At 37.4% G+C, this 20,572-nt stretch overlaps 1 protein-coding gene across 9 annotated transcripts in view; it reads right to left on the reverse strand.

Annotated features, from left to right (window-relative positions):
- LRRC7 (leucine rich repeat containing 7) overlaps positions 1-20,572 on the reverse strand; it is a 491,773-nt gene that overhangs the window by 106,635 nt on the left and 364,566 nt on the right. For all 9 annotated transcript variants that reach the window (XR_003124468.3, XM_025417997.3, XM_049111806.1 and 6 more), the window contains one exon: positions 15,374-15,446. Coding sequence is in view for 8 of the 9 variants with exons in the window: in XM_025417997.3 (XP_025273782.3) it covers positions 15,374-15,446 (73 nt within the window). In the remaining variant the exon portion in view is untranslated. The remainder of the gene's footprint in view (positions 1-15,373; positions 15,447-20,572) is intronic.

The following is a 20,572-nucleotide window of genomic DNA, read 5'->3' on the forward strand; positions in this document are numbered from 1 at the left end:
TGGGTGTATGTGTGCATGCACATGCGGGGGTCAGGGATCAATGCATGTGCAAAACCCCCAACAGTTTGCTTCCTAAAAAAAAAAAAAAGTCTGGCTCAGTGTCTTACATATATAATGTACTGAATAAATTTGGTAGAACTGAATAAGCCGTCTGTCGATGGTTTAGGGTTATGTGCTCGGCCAGTGGTCGGTCATAAAAACACCAGAGACCATTAAAAATAGAAGTTTCAGAAGTAGAAGTCAAAGACTTAAACAGTTCAAAATATAATGAAGGTGTCTCATTTTTCCTTTCTTTTATAAAACCATTTTTTAAATAAAAACCTGTCTTAAGGTTAGTCGTGAGTCACAGTCAAGCAGCCCTTACTCTGCGTAGTTGTGATAAGAATAAATTTCAGTCATCGTGGTTTCACTAAATAACGTTATTCCCCCATCAACAAGGCTCGGACCTCAGTATATTACCTGTGAGTAGCCGCATGAAACGCCAACTCTTCTCTTTCCTCTCGGGCCCGCAAGTCATAATGTAAATAGCAGATGCGCATCATGGTCAGTGACCGGCCACATCACTGCCGTAAAGTCTGCCGGCGATCGTCCCTAGACACCTGTCATTCGGTTCCCACCACAAATGGCACATCATGCCGTGATTTACGTCCCTGTCAATCGGTAGGGAGATGCTACGGGTTCAGTACTGTAATATGTATGGCACTATCACTGTTGGAGAATGCTCTTGGGCTCCGTAGTGCTCTTGGTGATTTAAGTGAAAACTCGCTTTTTCTCACCGAGAGCAACTTCATTACCCCTGCCAACGGACCAAGGAGTTATTTCAACTCTGAAAGCCTATCCTACACGGGCTCTGAATAGGCTGTCAATGCTACAACTGGAGATCATACAGCTTCTGAGCTGAGTTTTGGAGGAAATATGACCTGAAGCACACAAACGAAAATATGTAAGCGTCCTGGCAGGAAGTCACGGCAAGCAGCATGCGTGCAGTACAGCAGAAATCCTGACCACACTGTGCAGACAACTTTGCAGGGCGTGAGGAGACATAACTGGAGTTCTAGAAGACACAAGGACGGTGGGGATTTGCCTGCCCCTATTCAAGGGACTGGCTGTACCTTCGCTGCCAGGGGAGCTAAGGGGCAAGCCCATTGACATAAATGAGGCAAGTGGTTGTAACAAAAAGGATGACGATGTCCTAGAGGAAGTGACGCTGGTAATACACTTCCCAGGACTCTCAGAGATATTTCAGGTCATCGAAAGCGCAAAGGACAGAAGTTTGGAAGCCGATTCCACCTGAAAAAGGCAATTCACCAACACATAGAAAAGACGTTCACTCCGAATTGTAATTTACGTGGTGAAAAGAAGGCGAGTGCTGTTCAAACCGATCTGGATAACTTGTTTACAAAAGACCCCACTTTAATTCTTGATGTCCCCATTGTTTTCAAAGATGGTGAACTAGAGGAATATTAATTTTACTATTTTTCTATTTCCCTGTACACTTATAACCAACCATAATAGTATTTACTGTTTTAAAGAAGGTTTTAAAGACCTTCAGGGAGAACTATTAGAGTTTTCCTTCACTGGTTATTAAGACTGTTGCATGGTCTTGGCTTGCACGGTTGTTTTCAGAGTCCTCCCCTACTGTGCAAGGTGAGAACTTCCTGCATTGATAAGATAACGTTTTGATGGCACTCTGGGCTGTACTGAATTTTTTTTTAATTTATTTATGATAGTCACAGAGAGAGAGAGAGAGAGAGGCAGAGACACAGGCAGAGGGAGAAGCAGGCTCCACGCAGGGAGCCCGACGTGGGATTCGATCCAGGGTCTCCCGGATCGCGCCCTAGGCCAAAGGCAGGCGCCAAACCGCTGCGCCACCCAGGGATCCTGAATTAATAATTTATAGTCTGGAAGAATTTTGCATCTCTGGGTTGTAGAGAAAGCTATTAGATGCAAAACACACACTCTTCAATAATCTCTGAAATTCAAAAGATTTAAACTCATAACATTCCAGCTGACTTTGTTGATGGCTATCTTGTTAGAAATAACTTAAGGTATTTTAATAGGATCCTCTATGAAAAGTTATATCACATTTGCTCAGATTATCTACTGGCTTTCAAAAGATAATCAAAATAAGTGAAATCGGTCACCAGCGAAAGACAAATACTGTATGATCTCATATGTGGAAAAGCTAAAACAACGAATTTGAGCTCATAGATACAGAGAACAGATTGGTGATTGCTAGGAGCGGGGGTAGGGCACAGGAGAAATAGATGAATGTGGTCGAGAGGTACAAACTTCTAGTTATACAATAAGTAAATAAAGCCAGTCATAAAATAAATAAGCCATGTGGATATAACGTGCAGTATGGCAGTGACTACATGTAAAAATACCATATTGCGTGTGTTAAGGTTGTTAAAAAGATCTTAAAAGCTCTCATCATGAGAAAAAAAAAAACATTTTTTGTAACTATGGATGGTGATAAATGTTAGCTAGACTATCGTGGCGATCATTTCATAGTATAAACAAATGTTGAATCATTATGGTGTTCCCCTGAAACTAATATGATGTTGTATCAGTTGTATCTTAATAAAAATATATTCATTATACTTTTCTGCAAAAAAAAAAAGACCTGAAGTTGCCCCACTTTTTTGAATTGCTCTCTGTAGTCTATAATTGTACACATTAAAAGGAAAAACAAACTACAAAGAAGGTGTAAAGTATGTGAAAGCAGTGCTTTCCAAACCTCACAGTGCCTATGAATCACCAGAACTTACTAAAATGCAGATTCAGATTCAGCGGTTGGGGGTTGGGGTGGGTCTAGAGCCTGCATTTGTAATACGTTCATAGGTGACGTCCTAGGACCACACGCTGAGTTAGCAGGAAGGCTTTAAATAAAGCTCTTGCAAATATTTCAAGAGTAACATTCCAGCACACACACACACACACACACACAGAATAGACATGCTCATAAAAGCTAAAATCTATTTGAATATCGGAAGGGGTGTGCTCCGTAAAGGTTTGCCTTAGTTCCACAGCAGGACTACCGCTGAAGCATGCTACTGGAGGTAGTGATGTTTGAAATTAAGCAACAATAACAGTATTGACTTAATTTTCTAAAAATACGCTCTACATTTTTCTCTAGTTTGGTCTTAATAAATTAATTTTGGCTGGGAAGATATTACTGTGTCATTAACCCTCAATTACCTAGCTAATCAGGAGGAAAGACTGTGACTCTAACACATGGGTTATCTATGATTTCACTTTAGCGTCATTCATGACTCTTAGAAATCATTAGATACTATCAAATCTTCCATTAGTGTAGATGCTAACAAACATAAAAATAAATGGCTTTGGGCTTTACTTTCTTCGTTTGGTTTTAACTCAGTAGGAATAATGTAATTCCGCAGAAAATAATTCAGACAGGCTTGGGTTCTAATTTTAGTGGGGCCACTTAATAGCTGAGTGACTTTTGTCTGCTATTAATCCCTGTTTTCTCATCTATAAAATTGGTTGATAATGATTAATATGGAGAGTTTCAAAGAGGATTAAATGTATGCTAAGCTCCCGCTAGATATACGGCGCTTTTTTTTCTTTTCCTGAAAATCCAGTTTATTTTCCATGTGTGGACAGATCCAGTCAGTGTGATCAGTTTTTCTGCATGTGTAATAATTTATTAAAATAAGCTTTCCCACAAGACTCTTCCATCAACTCTGAAAGTCCTGGTCTGACAACATACCCAAATAAAGTTCTTGAAAATCGCCTCTTAAAATTTGGAACAAAGTGTGTCAAGTCTTTCCTGTAACGCTAACTGAACTACAAATGGCTAAAGAGCAATATATGTTTTAAAAGGTGACTAGTACAACACTTGAGTTCAAGAAACTAGTGTTTTAGTGCACTAAAATGACCTGTCCCAAGGTGGAGAAAATAAATAAATAAAAAATAAAAAAATAAATAAAATAAATAAATAAATAAATCTTGAATAATGTTTCTGAACTATGTAAGAGTTACCCCATGATAGTCCCATTTTAAAATGAGTTGTTTCATATAAACCAAACCTTCTAGTAGACAAAATGTAAAACTACCTGCAGTTCATTAGTAAGGCATCAGAGCTAGACAAATTTAAGAGGATGTGTAGAATTTAATTTAAATATATTCGCAAAGATTTAGTAGAAAAGGATACACAGGCATAACTTGGAGATAGGGTGGGTTTGGTGTTGTAAGGCGTACAAATGAAAATATTCAAGCATCAAGGCATTCAGACCGCAAATAAAGTGAATGTCACAATAAAGTAAATTGAATGAATACTTTGGTTTTCCTAATAATATTTTGGAGCATGTGAAAGTTATGTTTACACTATAGTTTATGTCTAAAAATCTAAAAAAATGGACATACCTTAATTTTTTTTTTTTTTTTGCTATAAAATGCTAACCACCATCTGAGCTTTCAGTGAATCATAATCCTTTTGCTGGTGAAGGGTCTTGCCTTGATGTTGACGACAGTTGACTGATGGGTGGTGGTTTTCTGAAGGTTTTTGTAAAATTTCTTAAAATAAGACAACAATGCATTTTGCGATGTCCATTGACTCTTTCACGAGTCATTTTTCTGTGACATGTGATGCTGTTTGCTAGCATTTGATATACAGCAGGATTTCTTTCAAAATTGGAGTTGATCCTCTCAAACCCTGCTGCTGCTTTAGCGAGTACGTTTATGTAATATCCTTTGTTGTCATTTCAGCGATCTTCACAGCGTCTTCACCAGGAGTAGATTCCGGCTCAAGAAACCACTCACTTGGCTCATCTATAAGAGGCAATTCCTCGTCCATTAACGTCTGATCATGAGGTTGCAGCAACTCACTCATGTCTTCAGTCTCCACTTCTAATTCTAGTTCTCTCGCTGTTCCCACCACATCTGCAGTTACTTCTTCCAGGGAAGTCTTGACCCCTCAAAGTCATCCATGAGGGTTGGAATTAACTTCTTCCAAACCCCTGTTTATCTTAATATGTTGACTTCTTCCCATGAATTACAAATGTTCTTAATGACATCTAGAATGATGACTCCTTTGTAGGAGGCTTTCCCTTGACTTTGCCCAGATCCATCAGAGGCATCACTATCTATGGCAGCTACAGCCTTCCAAATTGTATTTCCTAAATAGTAAGACTTGAAAGTGAAAATGACTCTTGGATCCACGGACTGAAGAATGGATGTTGTGTTAGCAGGTATGAAAACAACATGGATCTCGTCGTACATTTCTATCAGAGCTTGGGGGTGACTGGGTGCATCATCAGTGAGCAGAACTATTTTGAAAGGCATCTTTCTAAGCAGTAGATCTCAAGAATGGGCTGAAAATATTCAGTAAATCATTTTGTAAATCGACGCACTCTCATCCAGGTTTTGTTGTTCCATTTAGAGAGCACAGGCAGAGGAGATTTAGTGAAATTCTTAAGGGCCTTCAAGCTTTGGGAATGGCAAACGGGCATTGGCTTCAACCTAAAACCACCAGCTGAGGGTACCTGGTGCCTCAGTCCAGTAAGCTTCTGACTTGATTTCAGCTCAGGTTCTGATCTCAGGGTCCTGAGATTGAGCCCTGTGTCCGGTCAGGCTCTGTCCTCAGCGGAGCATCTGCTTCTCCTTCTCCCTCTGCCCCTCTCCTCCCATACACACACACTCTCTCTCTCTCAAATAAATAAGTAAATCTTTAAATCGAATCAAATCAAATCACCAGCTACATTAGCCCCTAAGAAGAAACTAAGACAGTCCTTTGAAACCACACGTTAATTACTCCTCTCTAGTCCTAGATGGCATCTTCTTCCAATAGAAGGTATTTCACCCACATTGAAAATCTGTTGTTTAGTGTGAATTCTCTTAGCTAGATCTTCTGGAAACTTGTTACAGTCTCTACATCAGTACTTGCCGCTTCACCTTGCACTTTTATGTAACCAACATGGCTTCTTTCCTTAAACCACATGAGCCAACCTCTCTGTTGGCTTCAGATTTTTTTTTTTTTTTTGGCTTCAGACTTTTCTCCTGCAGCTTCCTCCCCTCTCTCAGCCTTCATAGACTTAAAAAGATTTTTGCTGTGTATCAGGCATCGTTGGGGCAGGCAATGTTGGGGCTGGTTTGATCTTTTATCCTGATCATGAAAACTTCCTCCATAACAGCTGTAAAACTTTTTTTTTTTTTTTTAAATCATTGGTGTGTTCACTGGAGTATCAGTTCTAATTTCCTTGAAGAACTTTTTCTTTGCATTCATAACTTGGCTGTTTGGAACAAGAGGCTTAGCTTTTGGCCCACCTTGGATTTTGACACATGCCTTCCTTGTTATGCTAACGCATTTCTGGCTTTTGATTTAAAGCAAGAGACGTGCAACTCTTTCTTTCCCTTGAACACTTAGAGGCTGCTGTAGGGTTAGTAACTGGCCCAATTTCAATATTGTTGCAAATAGAGAAGGCCAAGGAGAGGGAGGAAGACGGGGGAACAGCTGGTTGGTAGACCAGTGAGAACACAAATGACGTTTACAGTTAAGTCTGCTACCTTGCATGGGTGCAGTTCATGGTGCCCCTAGGCAATTACAGTGGTAACATCAAAGATCACTGATCAGAGATCGATCGCCATAACAAATATAATAATACTGAAAAAGTCTGAATTATTGAGAGAATTACCAAAATGAGACACAGAGACACGAAGTGAGCAAATGCTGTTGGAAAAATGGCACTGACAATGTTGCTCAGTGCAAGGATACCACAAACCCTCATTTGTAAAAAACTCAGTGTCTATGAAGTACAATAAAATGAGGTATGTCTGTAATAACTAAAGGGAGAAATCTAAAATTTGTTTGGAAAAGGCAAAATAGCTTAAATAGCTTCTGCCTGAAAGCATCAGGATATCCCAGGCATTGAGACCAAACTGCAGCCAGCAGCTGGGATTGGAGTCTACACTCAATTACTAGCGGTAATATCTTCATCAAGTTACTTAATTACTCTGTACCTTAGGTTCATCACTGGGCACACGAGGGTGAAAGCAGTAGTTAAATATGTGTTACAAGGACTAAATATAGGCAAAACACTTAGAACGGGCACATGGTGAATGCTAAGTAACTTTTGTCATTATCCTTATTTTCAGAGATTATAAAATCATTTAACGTAGGCCAGGAATCCAGTTTTAGACTCTACCCTGAATTTTCTCATCAATAGGTAAGTTGCTTGCGTTGCTTCTAAACAATGCAAGAAATTACCAAAATTGAAACTAATTCTTTTCTGTAGTGTTTACTAAATGAAACTCACCCATTTTTTTAATTGGTTAAGGTGAACCTTAATTCCTTAAGGTGAATTCAGTCAAATTGTGATGGAAAAAGCATTTGTTGGGAATACTCAATCATTTAGAGGTTTTACCCGTGAAACATCTATGTTGACTAGTTTTGAAGCTATCATCATTGTCAAGACAATATACTTTTCATTTGACCGAATTTTCCCATTCTTCCAAAGTAATCACTGATCTTTCCCTTCCTTTGGCTACTTTAGAAAGTTAATTAGGTTGGTTGAAAAGAAGATCTGTAATTTTTTTTATTATTATTATAGGAGAAAAGTACTACTCAAATGTAACATTCTATTTAGAAGTATTTTACTTGAACATTTCTACAATCTATGAGTAGAATATAGTTTTGCTCATTGCAAAAGATTCTCTATGTTCCCAGTTAGGATACTGAAAGATTTCTTAACCAACCAAAATATAGGAACATTTAATTTATGTTGCATTTATAATTTGGCCACAACCCACAAATGGTCACAATCCTAAAATACAGTGGCAGGGAGTGAAGGAGAAAATAGGAAGGAGGACAATGGCTTTTCAATGGAAATTATTGCTGATTTTGGACCTGAACTGAAATCTTAAACAATTAGTGAAGTTCCATTTGATCATTTCTCTGTACTTTTCTCAAAAACTTTACTTTTTCTATAAGGATAACTCTATCACTTTGGGAAATACATTATAATCTTTTTCTTCTGTATTTTAAATTTTTCTCTCTAGGTCTTTAGACTTTACAACCAAATACTATGATTCTAAAGGCTTGTCCTTGAGGACTCTGCCAAAAAGCATAGAAACAGTTTCAAACAGTGCTTTTTTTGAGAGTATCTTTTATAAGTTTAAAATATGGGATTCCTGGGTGGCTCAGGGGTTGAGCTGCTGCCTTTGGCTCAGGGCGTGACCCCGGGGTCCCGGGATAGAGTCCTGCATTGGGCTCCCTGCGAGGAACCTGCTTCTCCCTCTGCCTGTGTCTCTGCCTTCTGTGTCTCTCATGAGTAAATAAAATCTTAAAAAATAAATAAATAAAATAAAATAAATAATAAAATAAAATAAAATATGTACGTCGTGGACTAAATGTTCGTGTTCCACCTCCCAATTCATATGTTAAAGCCTTAACCTCCAGTGTGATACTACTTGGATATGGGCCTTTGGGAGGTGATTTGGGTTAGATGAAGTCATTGAGGATGGGGTCCTCATTATGGGATCAGTGCCCTTGTAAGAAGAGACACTAGAAAACTAGTCTCCTTCTCCTTCTCTGTCTCTCTTTCTTTTTGTATACACAAAGAAAAGGTTGTGTGAGCACACTGAAAGATGGTAGCTGCTTAGAAGCCAAAAGAGGAGACCTCAGAATGAAGTCTATCTTGTCACCACCTTGATCTTGGACTTCTCAGCCCCTAGAACTGTGATACATAAATTTATGTTGTTTATGCCATTGGTCTGTGAAAATCTAATTATGGCAGCCTGAGCAGACTCAGGGTATTAATATATTTGCAAATCAGTATAAAACATTTTTTCTTTTTAAACACTGGATATTTATTCATGTTATATCACTAATCCTCATACAAGTGAACATAAATAACAATGACTAAATGTCTTTTTAATTATCACTATTAATGACTATTGTAACTTATTGAAGGCTATCTACCACTAGGTGGTAGATAACCTCTAAGATGAATTATTATTTCCATTTCTCAGATAAGAAAACTGCAATTTTGAGATGTGAAGTGACATGTTAATGAGTAGAGGTCCATTAGTTAATGAGGGGAGAAGCCAGGATTGAATCGGTCTAGTTCCAAGGCTTGCAAACATTCCCCTCTGCCATACTCCTTGGGTACACAAAATGCAAGAGATTAAATATACTCAAGACATGATCCCAGACTTTATGGAGCTTAAATTCTAGTTGGTAAGACATGGCAAAATAATGGAAAAGTCATATAATGATACAAAAGATAGACAAGAAACTGATATAAGAAATGGAAAAATATTGCAACTTAGAGTGTTCCCTGACTTGTACGCAGAGTTCCCAAAACTTACTGTCCATGAAACTTATGTGTCATACCTGTTAAAATCCCAAGTTATAACTGTTTTGAGAATTCTAATTCAGAAAATGCTGGCCTAGTTTATAGGTGCACAAGAACTTTAATTTAAGGAAGCTGCGGTGGTCTGGGTGAGCAGAAGAGAAATTAAGTTGTAAAAACAGTAAACAAATCTCTTGAATCCAAATCCCCAAAATGCAAGTTAACTAAGTCAATAATTTTTTACTTTATCAAACTATTTTTTGAAAACATTCATTGAATGTGTAGCACTATTTATTAATACATTTAATCCTTATGTAATCCACAACGTTCTTATGAGATAGGATCATAATTATAATTTCCATTGTATGAGGAAGGATTGAAGGCTCTGTTGTTACCCAACAGCAAATTAAAGAGCCAGGTTCTGAACCCGGAAGGTCTGGCTCCAGAGCCAGAGCAGCCACCCACTACGGTAAACTTCCTCCCCAAGGCAGCTTCATTTTAAACCAACATTTCTGGTAATTCTTGTGCAGGCACAATAGAGGAGGGTTTGAGAAGATAGTTAGCTGATAACTGAAAGCTGGATCTAGATAGTTGTTCTCAAATTTTAGCAGGCATCAGAGTCCCCTGGAGGGCTTGTTTACACGGATTCCCGGCCCAATGCCCACAGTTTCTCATTCAGTAGAGCTGGGATTGTCTCAGAATGTGCATTTCTAACAAGTTCCCAGTTGAAGCTGATGCTGCTGATCAGCCCATCACATGCTGACCCCAAACTTACTGTTTACCGCCAGTTTAGATGAGACTATAGAAAAGCCTGAATATTTGTGTTAAAGAATTTGGACTTTATTCAGTGAAGGGTGTGTGTGTCTGTGTCTTGTCTTTAATTTTTTGACTAATATAACATTACATGATAGAAAATTCAAAAACTGCAGAGAGTATATGATAAAAGCAAGTCTCCCTGTTTATTCTATTTATTCTATTCACAACCTCCTCCCTAGAGCGGTGTACATTTCTAATCTCTTACGTATCCTTTCATGATTAGAAAACAGAGGGAAAATGTTTTTTTAGCTTTAAGGTACCTAGAATAAAGTTCACTTATTTTCTTGTTATAACAGTTTAGTAAGTAGACTGCTGGAGTCGACTATCTAGGGTATTGACATCATAGAGGCTAAACACTGGATCCAAAAACTAGAGGGTTTTAGGTGTAGGCAGAGACTTTAAATGAGGAAATTAAGCGAACAGAGGGGTTAAATAACTTGTCCAAGTTCGCACAGTAAGTGGCATAGCCAGGGTTCATTCATACCCATGTTGTTCAACTCCAAAGCCAGTGCTCGTTGCATTATCCCTCAGGAATTTGAGGCTCAGTGAGAAGAAGGGGCTTACCAGCTTTGCTTAGATTTTCTGATTCCCAGTCCAACAGTCTTTCTGTTTGACCATACTCTATGAGGGAAGGACTTCCTAAGATTTCCATTCAGATATTTGAGTTTTTATTGCTTTTGACCAAGGTTACGAAGCTAAGAAGGAGAAGTATGCAGTTTCTCTTCCTATAGATGATCCTTTGTCTCTAGAGCAGTGGGATCCATTAAGTACCAAATATTATAAAACATGTGACTCAACTATCATATATATTAAGAGGCATCAGAGGTCAACTAACAGCTTAGCTTTGAAATCTGTTGACTTCTCTCAGCCTCTGTCTCTGTAACTGCTGATGGGAAAGGGGAGATCATAATACACATAGAATACTGTTAATGGGGGCTTTAACTAAATAACAATGTGTGTAAAGCACCAAACGTGGTATTTGGCACAATGTGAGCAAAAAAAAAAAAAATGTTATTTTTCATTGTACATTCAGTTCTTAGGGTGGCTGCAACTCCTAGGTACAAACTAAAATTTGACAACAAAAATGATCAATTTTACAAGTCATTTTGCACAAAACCTAGGGAATCCATTTCAACTGTGAAAAATGTTCAAAAATTAATTCTTCTAGCAATTTTTAATATTTGGACTATTAAAAATGACCAGAGACAATTCTAACATATTAAAACATTCTAAGACTAGAATGGCAGTATCACTACAGCTAGTCTTAACATTTCCAGGATTTTGGTGTCCAGAGTTTTAGGTAGACTATTTCATAATAAAATGCAGACTATTCTACTGTTTATAAAACACTTTTTGATGTGACATGGAATGCCATTAAATAACATCATAATCAAATTTCACCTTTAGCCTAGCACTAAACTTCTGATCTATCAATTCTGAATTTCCTAAGAAAAACCAACCTATTGTTATTATTGTTATTGTTGTTATTCTTACTTCATACAGATTGCTTATTAAGGTATACTATAAAATTTTAGATAGTTTGTTTTTTGCCACATATGCAAATTCAAAACATTTGTATGCAGGTGCTACCTTACAGTGAGAACATAAGTTAGATAATGGCTCTCGTACTTTTACTATACAAAACATGATGGGATATAGAACATATATCTTCAAACTTGTTGATCTTAGGACCCCTTTACACTCTTAAAAATCATTGGTATCTCTAAAGAATGTGTGTTTATATTTTTTATATTTATCGATATCTACTATATTATAGATTAAAACAAGAGTTTTAAACATAATTATTACCTGTTAATAATAGTAAATCTATAAAATGTTAAATAACACATTTTTATTCAAAGTAACTATATTTTTCCCCAAACAAAAACATTTAGTGTAAAAGATAACACTGTTTTTATTTTTGTAAATCTCTTCAATGTTTGGCTTAATAGATGGCACTGGATTTTCATATCTGCTTATGTGTTCAATCTGCTGTGACATAGTGTTTTGACTGAATTATATGTAACACAATCCAGCCCCCCACAGATATGTAGTTGAAGAAAAGAGGAATATTCCAATAGTTCTTTTGAATAATTGTGATTATTCTTTGATACTAAACCAAAACTCAACACGTGGTAGTTTTTGAGGGGATAACTGCAATGTAAAATATGAAAGGTTATCAATGAATTTCTTATTCTTCATGTCAATACATCACAATCAACTGGTCTATTTTGTATTTTGAATGGGTCTCTTACTCGTACCTGACCTTGTAACTCATGCATTGGTCATTTGGAAATACTACTTCACTGAGTTATATGGATTTTCCAGATGCTGACACATTTCATAATATAATATCAACAAATTACATTAATTTATATCACACTATCACACCAGAAAAGCCTGTAAGTTTTGGAAAGCTGTCAAGCTCACAGTGGCAGATAGGAATTTTCCAAAATTCCAATTTTTGCTTGATAGCTCAAATTTTACTGGCAGTGACAAATACTGTCAGTTGTTTTCGTGGAAGTGACAAGCTCACTTTGTTCATTTTTTGATAAAATGTCTTCCCAAAACCCAAGTTTAAATAACCAGTTTGTCAGTCATTCTTTTTCTTAAAGACAATTTTTTTTAGAGCTGCCTTAAGTTCACAGCAAAATTGAGAAGAAGGAATAGAGATTTCCCATATGCTTCCCACTGGCTTCTGTTTGTTTGCTTTTTCACTATTTTTTTGTTTATGTTTTAGTTCATTCTTTTAATACTTCCCTTCTATTTTCCCTGAAACAATAATCAAAGGAAGATAATGGCATTTAAAAATATCTGAAAAAATGATCTTTTATGACTAGATTCTAAACCTCTATCCTTAGAAACCAGCAATCAACTTTTGAATCGAATAGGCCCATTTATCTTTGATGAATCTTTTTCATACTTTCAAAGACAAGTAATTTTATTAATTTTTAAAAATTAAAACGAAGACTATGTAAATGAGCTAGCACCCAAATTCATTACATGCTAAAAAAGCAACTTTTCTTTGTGCATTTTTAGTTTATCAAACTTCTTTAATTTGTCTTCACAGATGTAGGGCAATTAGTTTATATGACTTTATATAAGAAGTGTGAACATAAGGGTCAAAATACCAATCATGGCCTTGGTAGAGATAAATGGAGTTGAATTTAGTTTACTTGAATATTGACCTAAAGAAGAAAATTAGTACCTAAGACTATAATTAGATAGGAAGAAGTTTTTAAAAGCATCAGACTGATAAAGATAATTATTTTTATGTACCCCAAAAGAAAGTTAATTTCCCTCTCTATTGGAGAAAATGGGAGTAAATGTAGGGAGAAACATACTGCAATGTTATGGGCATTAAAATACTAAAAATAGTTAATATTTTTTAAAAAATTGAGATGTTTACTACTTTCCAAAATTTGAATATTGGAATTTGAATTTAGCCAAATTGTTCTGCTCTTTGGAAGCGAGATTTTTCCATATCAGTGGTTACTTGCCAATTTGGAGCAAGGGAGGGAGAGAGAAAAGGGTATGAGAAACCTTTGGGATTAAAGATTATGTCCACTATCTTGATCATGGTGATTATTTCATGGCTTTGTATCTACGTCAAAACTTATCAAATTGTAAACTTTAAATATGAATATTTTATTACATGTCAATTATACATATTGAATCTCACTTTGAAAAATGGCCAAGCCTTCCCCATCCCCCAAACATACCCAGATCTCTTAAATTATGGATTTATGTAATTTTTCACACTGACATGTGGGGCAGGATTCCTATAGAATGGCCTTACATAATTTTAGAATGAAGAGAGCATATTGATTTCTCCCTTGACACAAGTCATAAACAAAAGCATTTCAATGAAACATTGATAAAAATATATATTTCTTAAAGAACCATGAACCAAATGTTAGTGTCAACATAAAATTAGGAAGAGATTGTTCTCAAATAAATGCAATATATTGCATCCTTAAAAGGCAATGATGGCCTTTCATCCTGAAGCTTTCAAAAGTGCAAGCTAATAGTATAATGCTAAGCAAGATAAGTCAGAAAAAGAGAAATAGCATATGCTTTCTACTCAAGTTAGAATTTAAGAAACAAACAAACAAACAAACACCAAGCTAAGGAAACAAAAAAGAGAGAGAGAGAGAAACCAAGAAACAGACTCTTAACTATAGAGAACAAACTGCTAGTTACCAGAGGGGACGTAGCTGGGGGGTGGATGGGTGAGATAGGTGACGGGGATTGAAGGGTGCACTTGTGTGACCAGCACTGAGTGATGTATGGAATTGTTGAATCACTATATTGTACACCTGAAACTAATATAACACTGTAGGTTTACTATACTGGAATTAAAATAAAAACCTAATAAGTTTTTTCAAAAATAACCACACAAAATTTGTAATAAAAGTTGAAAGAAACTCAATAAAATTTACTACAAAGTATAAAAAAATTCAATCTAACAAGATCTGCTGCATTTTCATTTGATTCATGTTTAGTATTTCATATTTATTTCTTTTCCCTTTTTCATTTTTTTTTCTTTTCTTTCAAATTTTTATTTGACTTCTAGTCAGTTAACATATAATGTAATACTGGTTTCGGGAGTAGAATTTAGTGATTCATCACTTACAAATAACACCCAGTGCTCATCACAAGTGCCCTCCTTAATACCCATCACCCATTAGTATTTCATGTTTAATGTTAGCATTGATACAACAGAATTTACATCTGCCATTTTAAAAAATGCAAACTAAACAGATGCCTATCTCTTCAGCTTCTAGAAATACATTAAACTTCTATGAATATCAGTTAGCAATAGCTATTATATTATTATAAATAACACTCACAGTACTATTATATAGTATTATTACTATAAACAATTACTAACAAAATGTAGAAATCACTTACAGTGTAATGGTAACATATACAAACTACAGAGCTTTATACAAACTGATTTGACTTCATAAGACATATTCAAGTGAATTTTGAGCTGCTCCTCGGTCAAAACCACCAAATTAATAGTATCTGGGAAATTACAGGCAATAACATAATTAAATATCCAGGTAATCCCTTTGCTCACCAATGAGTCATAGTTATTTCTCATATTGTATAGTTAGGTGTCAGTGCAATGTTCAGATATAAACCTAAATTAAGATAGAAAATGTTTTGAAAAAAAATTGAACATATCCTTTTGTGTGGCTTAGCGGGGCCGACTGGTATGAAACTGTGTCACTTACTTTCCGATCGTGTTGGGTAGAATTGTAAGTTGATTGTCATCTACTTTGAGAGTAGTTAGTTTTTTCAACAGTCCTAAGAGAGAGAAGAAGGCTGATTAATACCTAGGAACAGATCTCTGACCGGACGTACAATATGAAAGAAAAAGAATCACTTGTGGCGACTATTTGTCATGCCACTTGGCTCTACTCTGCTAATACAAACTACAAATATATTTCTATGTAGTCCAGCTGCAAGACCTTCACTGGCATCAGTGGGAGCTCAGGTACGTCAATGCAGACAGACCAACACAGGGCTGACAGCAACGCTACCGCATTTCCCTTATCTATTACGCTGCAAAGGGACCAGATGAACACTTTTAAGCCAGCTGTGATTTAATATTTAATTAACTCCTAAGCACTGATCACTAACATTCCTGTTGTGATACAAATTAAAAACAAATCTGAAGTGTACCTAATAATCAACAAATGGGGACTGAGGTGTTGCGCAATGCAGTGGTTATAATTACGGACTTGGAAAATTTCAACATATGACCTCATACTCTTTTCGTTACCATAAATCCCTGACTTGGATCAGCAAAAAGCACTAAAAACTTGCAATTTTAATATACTGAGTAGAAGTGGCCAAGAATTGGTTTCAACTATTTATATTTCACCGTCAGATTTATGCCTTCCATACCCTCACCGACTGCTCCATTCCCGGGGTTTTAATGAGTGATCGGCACAGAGTAACTGAAGAACGGCTTCCTTCATGGAGCCCCAGGGCAGTAGCTGTGTGGCCTAAACAGCCAACGTCCAAGGGCAAAGCTTGGTTAATTTTTTGTTTTATGTTGGAAATATGCATATACGCTGTAGGCTACTTGTTTTACAGAAAACTTGTTATTTTTTAAGAATTTTCAGGTTTTTTCTTTCTTTAATCCAACAGAGAGAAAGAGAAAAGTTGCTTTGCTGGATATAGTAGGTTTCGTGGTCAAATGTGTTTGGGAAATGCCACATGAAACCACACTAAACATACTTCTGTAACGAAGTTTTTCCAGGAGCTTTTCCTGTATCCGTGCAGCAGTGTGACCCCCAAGGTGACTGTGGAGCGAACGTGAGCGTGCAGGGCGCCCTGTACAGCCAGCGATTCGTGAGCTTGCCCTGGGAAGCACTGCTGCAGGTCACGCCCACCCACCTCCAGTGTTCTCAGGATTCCTTAAAGGCACAAAGTAAGTCAGAACGAGATGTGAGCTAAAACGTGATTATTGTACTTTGAATTCCAGCATGCTCCGCTACATGCTCTGTAGAAGCACCCAGAGTCTCCGCTCCCCCGGAGAGAAGGGTGCTAGTGGAAGGCAGCTGCTTGAGGAAATGTCTACACAACAGCAGAGCTTAACACGCCAGCCTGAGCCCCAGGATACGGGGCCGAAAGAGGGCACCGGGGAAAGAGGCGACTCTCCCGGGGTCCTTCATCCCCCAAGGGTGCTCACCCACTGCCGTGTTCATGTTTAAAGGGTGACTGCATCGCTTCAGCTTCTCTGCTGTGTATGTGAGAAATACCAGCCTTGGAAACACAAAAGAGCATGTTCATCGGTTGTGAAAAGAACACAGGGGGTGATGGATTACAGCCAACCTTTACGCCTTGGTGGCCCTTACCAAGCGGCTGCACCTGCCCACAGTGGAGCTAGGGGAGGGCTGACGGTCTCACCAGCCCGACTGGGTCCTGAGGAGTTTGGGGCTGGGTGACAGATGGCCTTTAAGACAATCACAGTGCCAGAGTCTGAAAGTAGTGGTGACAAGTCTTGAGGCACGCTAGGGACTAAAACCGAAAGGTTGATGCAACAATTTTTTGAAGGACGCAGGAGTGGCTCTGACCCCGCATGGAAGCTTCTGCAGCTTTAAAGGTGGAAGCCAGCTAGGTCTCTTTGCTTAGCTCCATGTCTGTGGATTTAAGGGAACCTTGCTCAATTGGGGTGCGGCTACTTTGTCACTCACGTATTCTATCCAAGGGGATGCTCTTTGGACACATTCTGGAGCTTCTGTAGCCACACGGATGTCCTTGGAGCAGAAAGAGGACCTCACCCTCACCTTCACTGCTCATGACTTCTCCCAGCAGATCATTCCTTTACTGCAGTTCTGTACCATGTCTGCTTGGACTTTCCTCTTCTACCCTACAGGAATCGAAGGTATTGAACCCTGTTCCTTCCCGCTCTTTGTGCCCTTCCCTAATTCCCCACCTCTTTACCCGACTCTGCCAACGTAGAAGTACTGAAGGGAAAGAAAAAGGAGGCTTCTTACTGTGATTTCAGCTACTTATATATAAATGTGTAATAAGCAGCAATGTATGAAACGTTACTATGATTTGTCATAAAAAATAGCTTATGTTTACATGGCATTTACGTGTAGGCAATGGAATTTTGAAGCCAAATAGCTGTGTGCTCATCAAATTTAAGATGACAATGATAGCTAACATGAGCACTTACGATGTGCCAGGTACTGTTCCAAGCAATTTTGTATGTATGAATTCATTTATTGCTGAAAACAATCCAGGAGGCAGGTGGTCTGACTGCCCTACTTCATAGATGAAGAAATTGAGCACAGAGAGATTACGTAGCTGGTCTAAGGTCACAAAGCTAGCAAGATGGAAAAGCCAGAATTTGAACTCAGGTGACTCACTACTAAACCTGTGAATAAGATAAATCATTTTGGAAAGTAAAAAAAAAAAATAATAATGAAAGCTCTATCTAGAAGAGTAAAAGAGCCCCTTTCATTTTCCCTGGAACCAGACAAGGAAAGAGACTCAGCATACGGGTTTTGTTGAGTGCATCACCCCATTCAAATACTTCACAGCTGCAGAGGAACTAACGTTGAGGGGAAGGAAGGAAAGATTTTAATTTTAGTTGCTATTTTCCATTATTAATTGACACTATGAAATTTCTTATCTTTACTGTTCTCCTAAATGTTGGTAGTCCGATGATGTCCAAATAAAGAAGACAAGAGGCAATTCCCCATCCAGTCAGAAGCAATCAATTCTTTTAGGGTCTTAGAACACAGCTCTGTCTCCTATCCAGACACTTCTCTTGACCCAAGAAAGGAATTTTTGGAGGAAAGTTAGCCATTTTGGAGGAAAGTTAGCCTCCCTATAATCAGGGAGTCAGGCAACTCTGCAGATGCACAAATGTAATTTTCTCTGAAAGGTCAATAGGGTCCAAAGAGACAGCCTGAGGAGTAAGCTGTTACAACAGAGTTACCGGCCTCATTTGAGAGCCATTCAGATTCTTAATGAAAGTGTTCAATACATAGGCCCACCTACCGATCCTGCCTGCTGCTCCTAGCCAACCACCCAGTCTGACCTTTTCTGTCACCCTCCATTCTGTCTGCCCCGCACCGCGAGAAGGCTGATTTCCTAGGCTGCTTTCTTGAAGGAAGATATTTTAAACAAATAATTATATCATCTTTTATTTCACTATGTACCATTTTCATTTCCAGGATTTCTAATTGTTTTTTTTTCATAACCCCCTATTCTTAGTCAGTTTTTGTTTTATAAGTTCTTATTTTTATGAATGTTATTCTAACTTTTGTCTATTCGAGGATCTACACATACTTAAAAATCATTTTTTACATTGCTTGAGGACTTGGTAAATTATCCCATTTGGGTTTTTTGTTGTTAAAACATTAGTTTTCCTTTAGGATTTTTGTTTGCATGCTCATTCGTGAGGGTGAATGTTTTCTCCTTACCTATGCTCATCCCTCCCTGTCTGGCAGTTTTCTGGCTCCCCAACCCCGATCCCAGGTGTCTGGAGTTCAGAACCAGGGTTCACCTTAGGCGACATGAAGCTCTCAGCCCATGTGGATAGTGCAGATCCAGTCCGAACTAGCTGTGACTTGTCAGGGTTTTCAGCAGTGAATCTGTTATCTGTTCTTTCCAACACTAGGTCCATATAGTGGTTGTAGATTGTTCAGGCTCTCTTCACAGAAAAGGGGTTGTTGCCTCAATATCCTGTGCATTTGGACTCATCTGTTATGCTTATAGCACCTTTTTTTTTTTTTTTTCACTGCAGAAATGGAACTTACAGCTGCCACTGCTCTTTGTGGTCTGGAGCCCTTCAGGCCTAGGGTCATCTCTATATTCCCGTTCTAGCTCAGGTTGAGGTAGATGATCATTCTTCTTAAGCATGGCTAAATTATCTTATTTGCTGAATATTTAAGAAACCCTCATTATAAACTAGGGATAGTTCATGGTACTGAGGAGGCAGTAAGGAACAAAATTATATTCTTCAAATATAAGTAATTTTTCTATCCTCTTTACATCTTTGAAGAGATACAGCTTGGCGATCGAGTGGGAGTACGAGGCATGTATCTTGAGTGGTTATCTTGACCAGATGGTCATCTCTGTCATCTTAAACCAAGGTTGCTCTTTTTAACCATTAGACTTCCTCACCTTCTACAACATAAAACAGTGTTTTCTAAACTTATGTTACTACAAGTTTCATCTAAGATGTTTAATAAAAACAAATCAGAGGACCTATCACAAACTTACTGAATCAGAATTTTCAGAGAAAGAGTCTGGAAATGTGTAAGTGTTCAATAATGCTCTCAGATAACTCTTCTAATGGAATGAGCTGGAAAATACTGTTATAAAGTATGTGATTATATAAATAAAAAAAATTATCAAGTCCAGATAGAAAGAAAACCTAGCCTGCTGTGTTAAAACTACTATATAAAGATCTATAACAAAATGGATTGGGTGCTTGACGCATATTAAGACCAATTCTCTGCTGTCATGAATCTTAACAGCATATAAAAGACAATATATCTGTTTTTAATAATAGAACCACAAAGAGATTTTATATTTATTATACTTCTTTGTCATTTCTAGATTATAGCAGTGTTATAATAGTATTGAAAATAGGAGATGGCAGGACCCTGTGGATAGAAGCTACTCTAATTCTATGGTGATAAAAGGAGATATGCATAGTTATAAAATCATTCTAAATATAAAAAATATACTTTTTATAATAATACTTTACAACTTAAAATATCTGAATTAAAAAAATCAATTTGGTACGATCATTTTAACAGGAGAGCCTTCTTGAATTTGTTAACTAGTGTTACCATTTCATTTTAAGATATTGGTAAACTACTATTTTTACATCTTGCATAATGAACTTGGTAATTTATTAGTATCAGTCAGGCTAACAGCATATTCCCTATAACTACTGA

Source organism: Canis lupus, chromosome 6, assembly GCF_003254725.2.
Source record: "Canis lupus dingo isolate Sandy chromosome 6, ASM325472v2, whole genome shotgun sequence".
Lineage (NCBI taxonomy): Eukaryota > Metazoa > Chordata > Mammalia > Carnivora > Canidae > Canis > Canis lupus.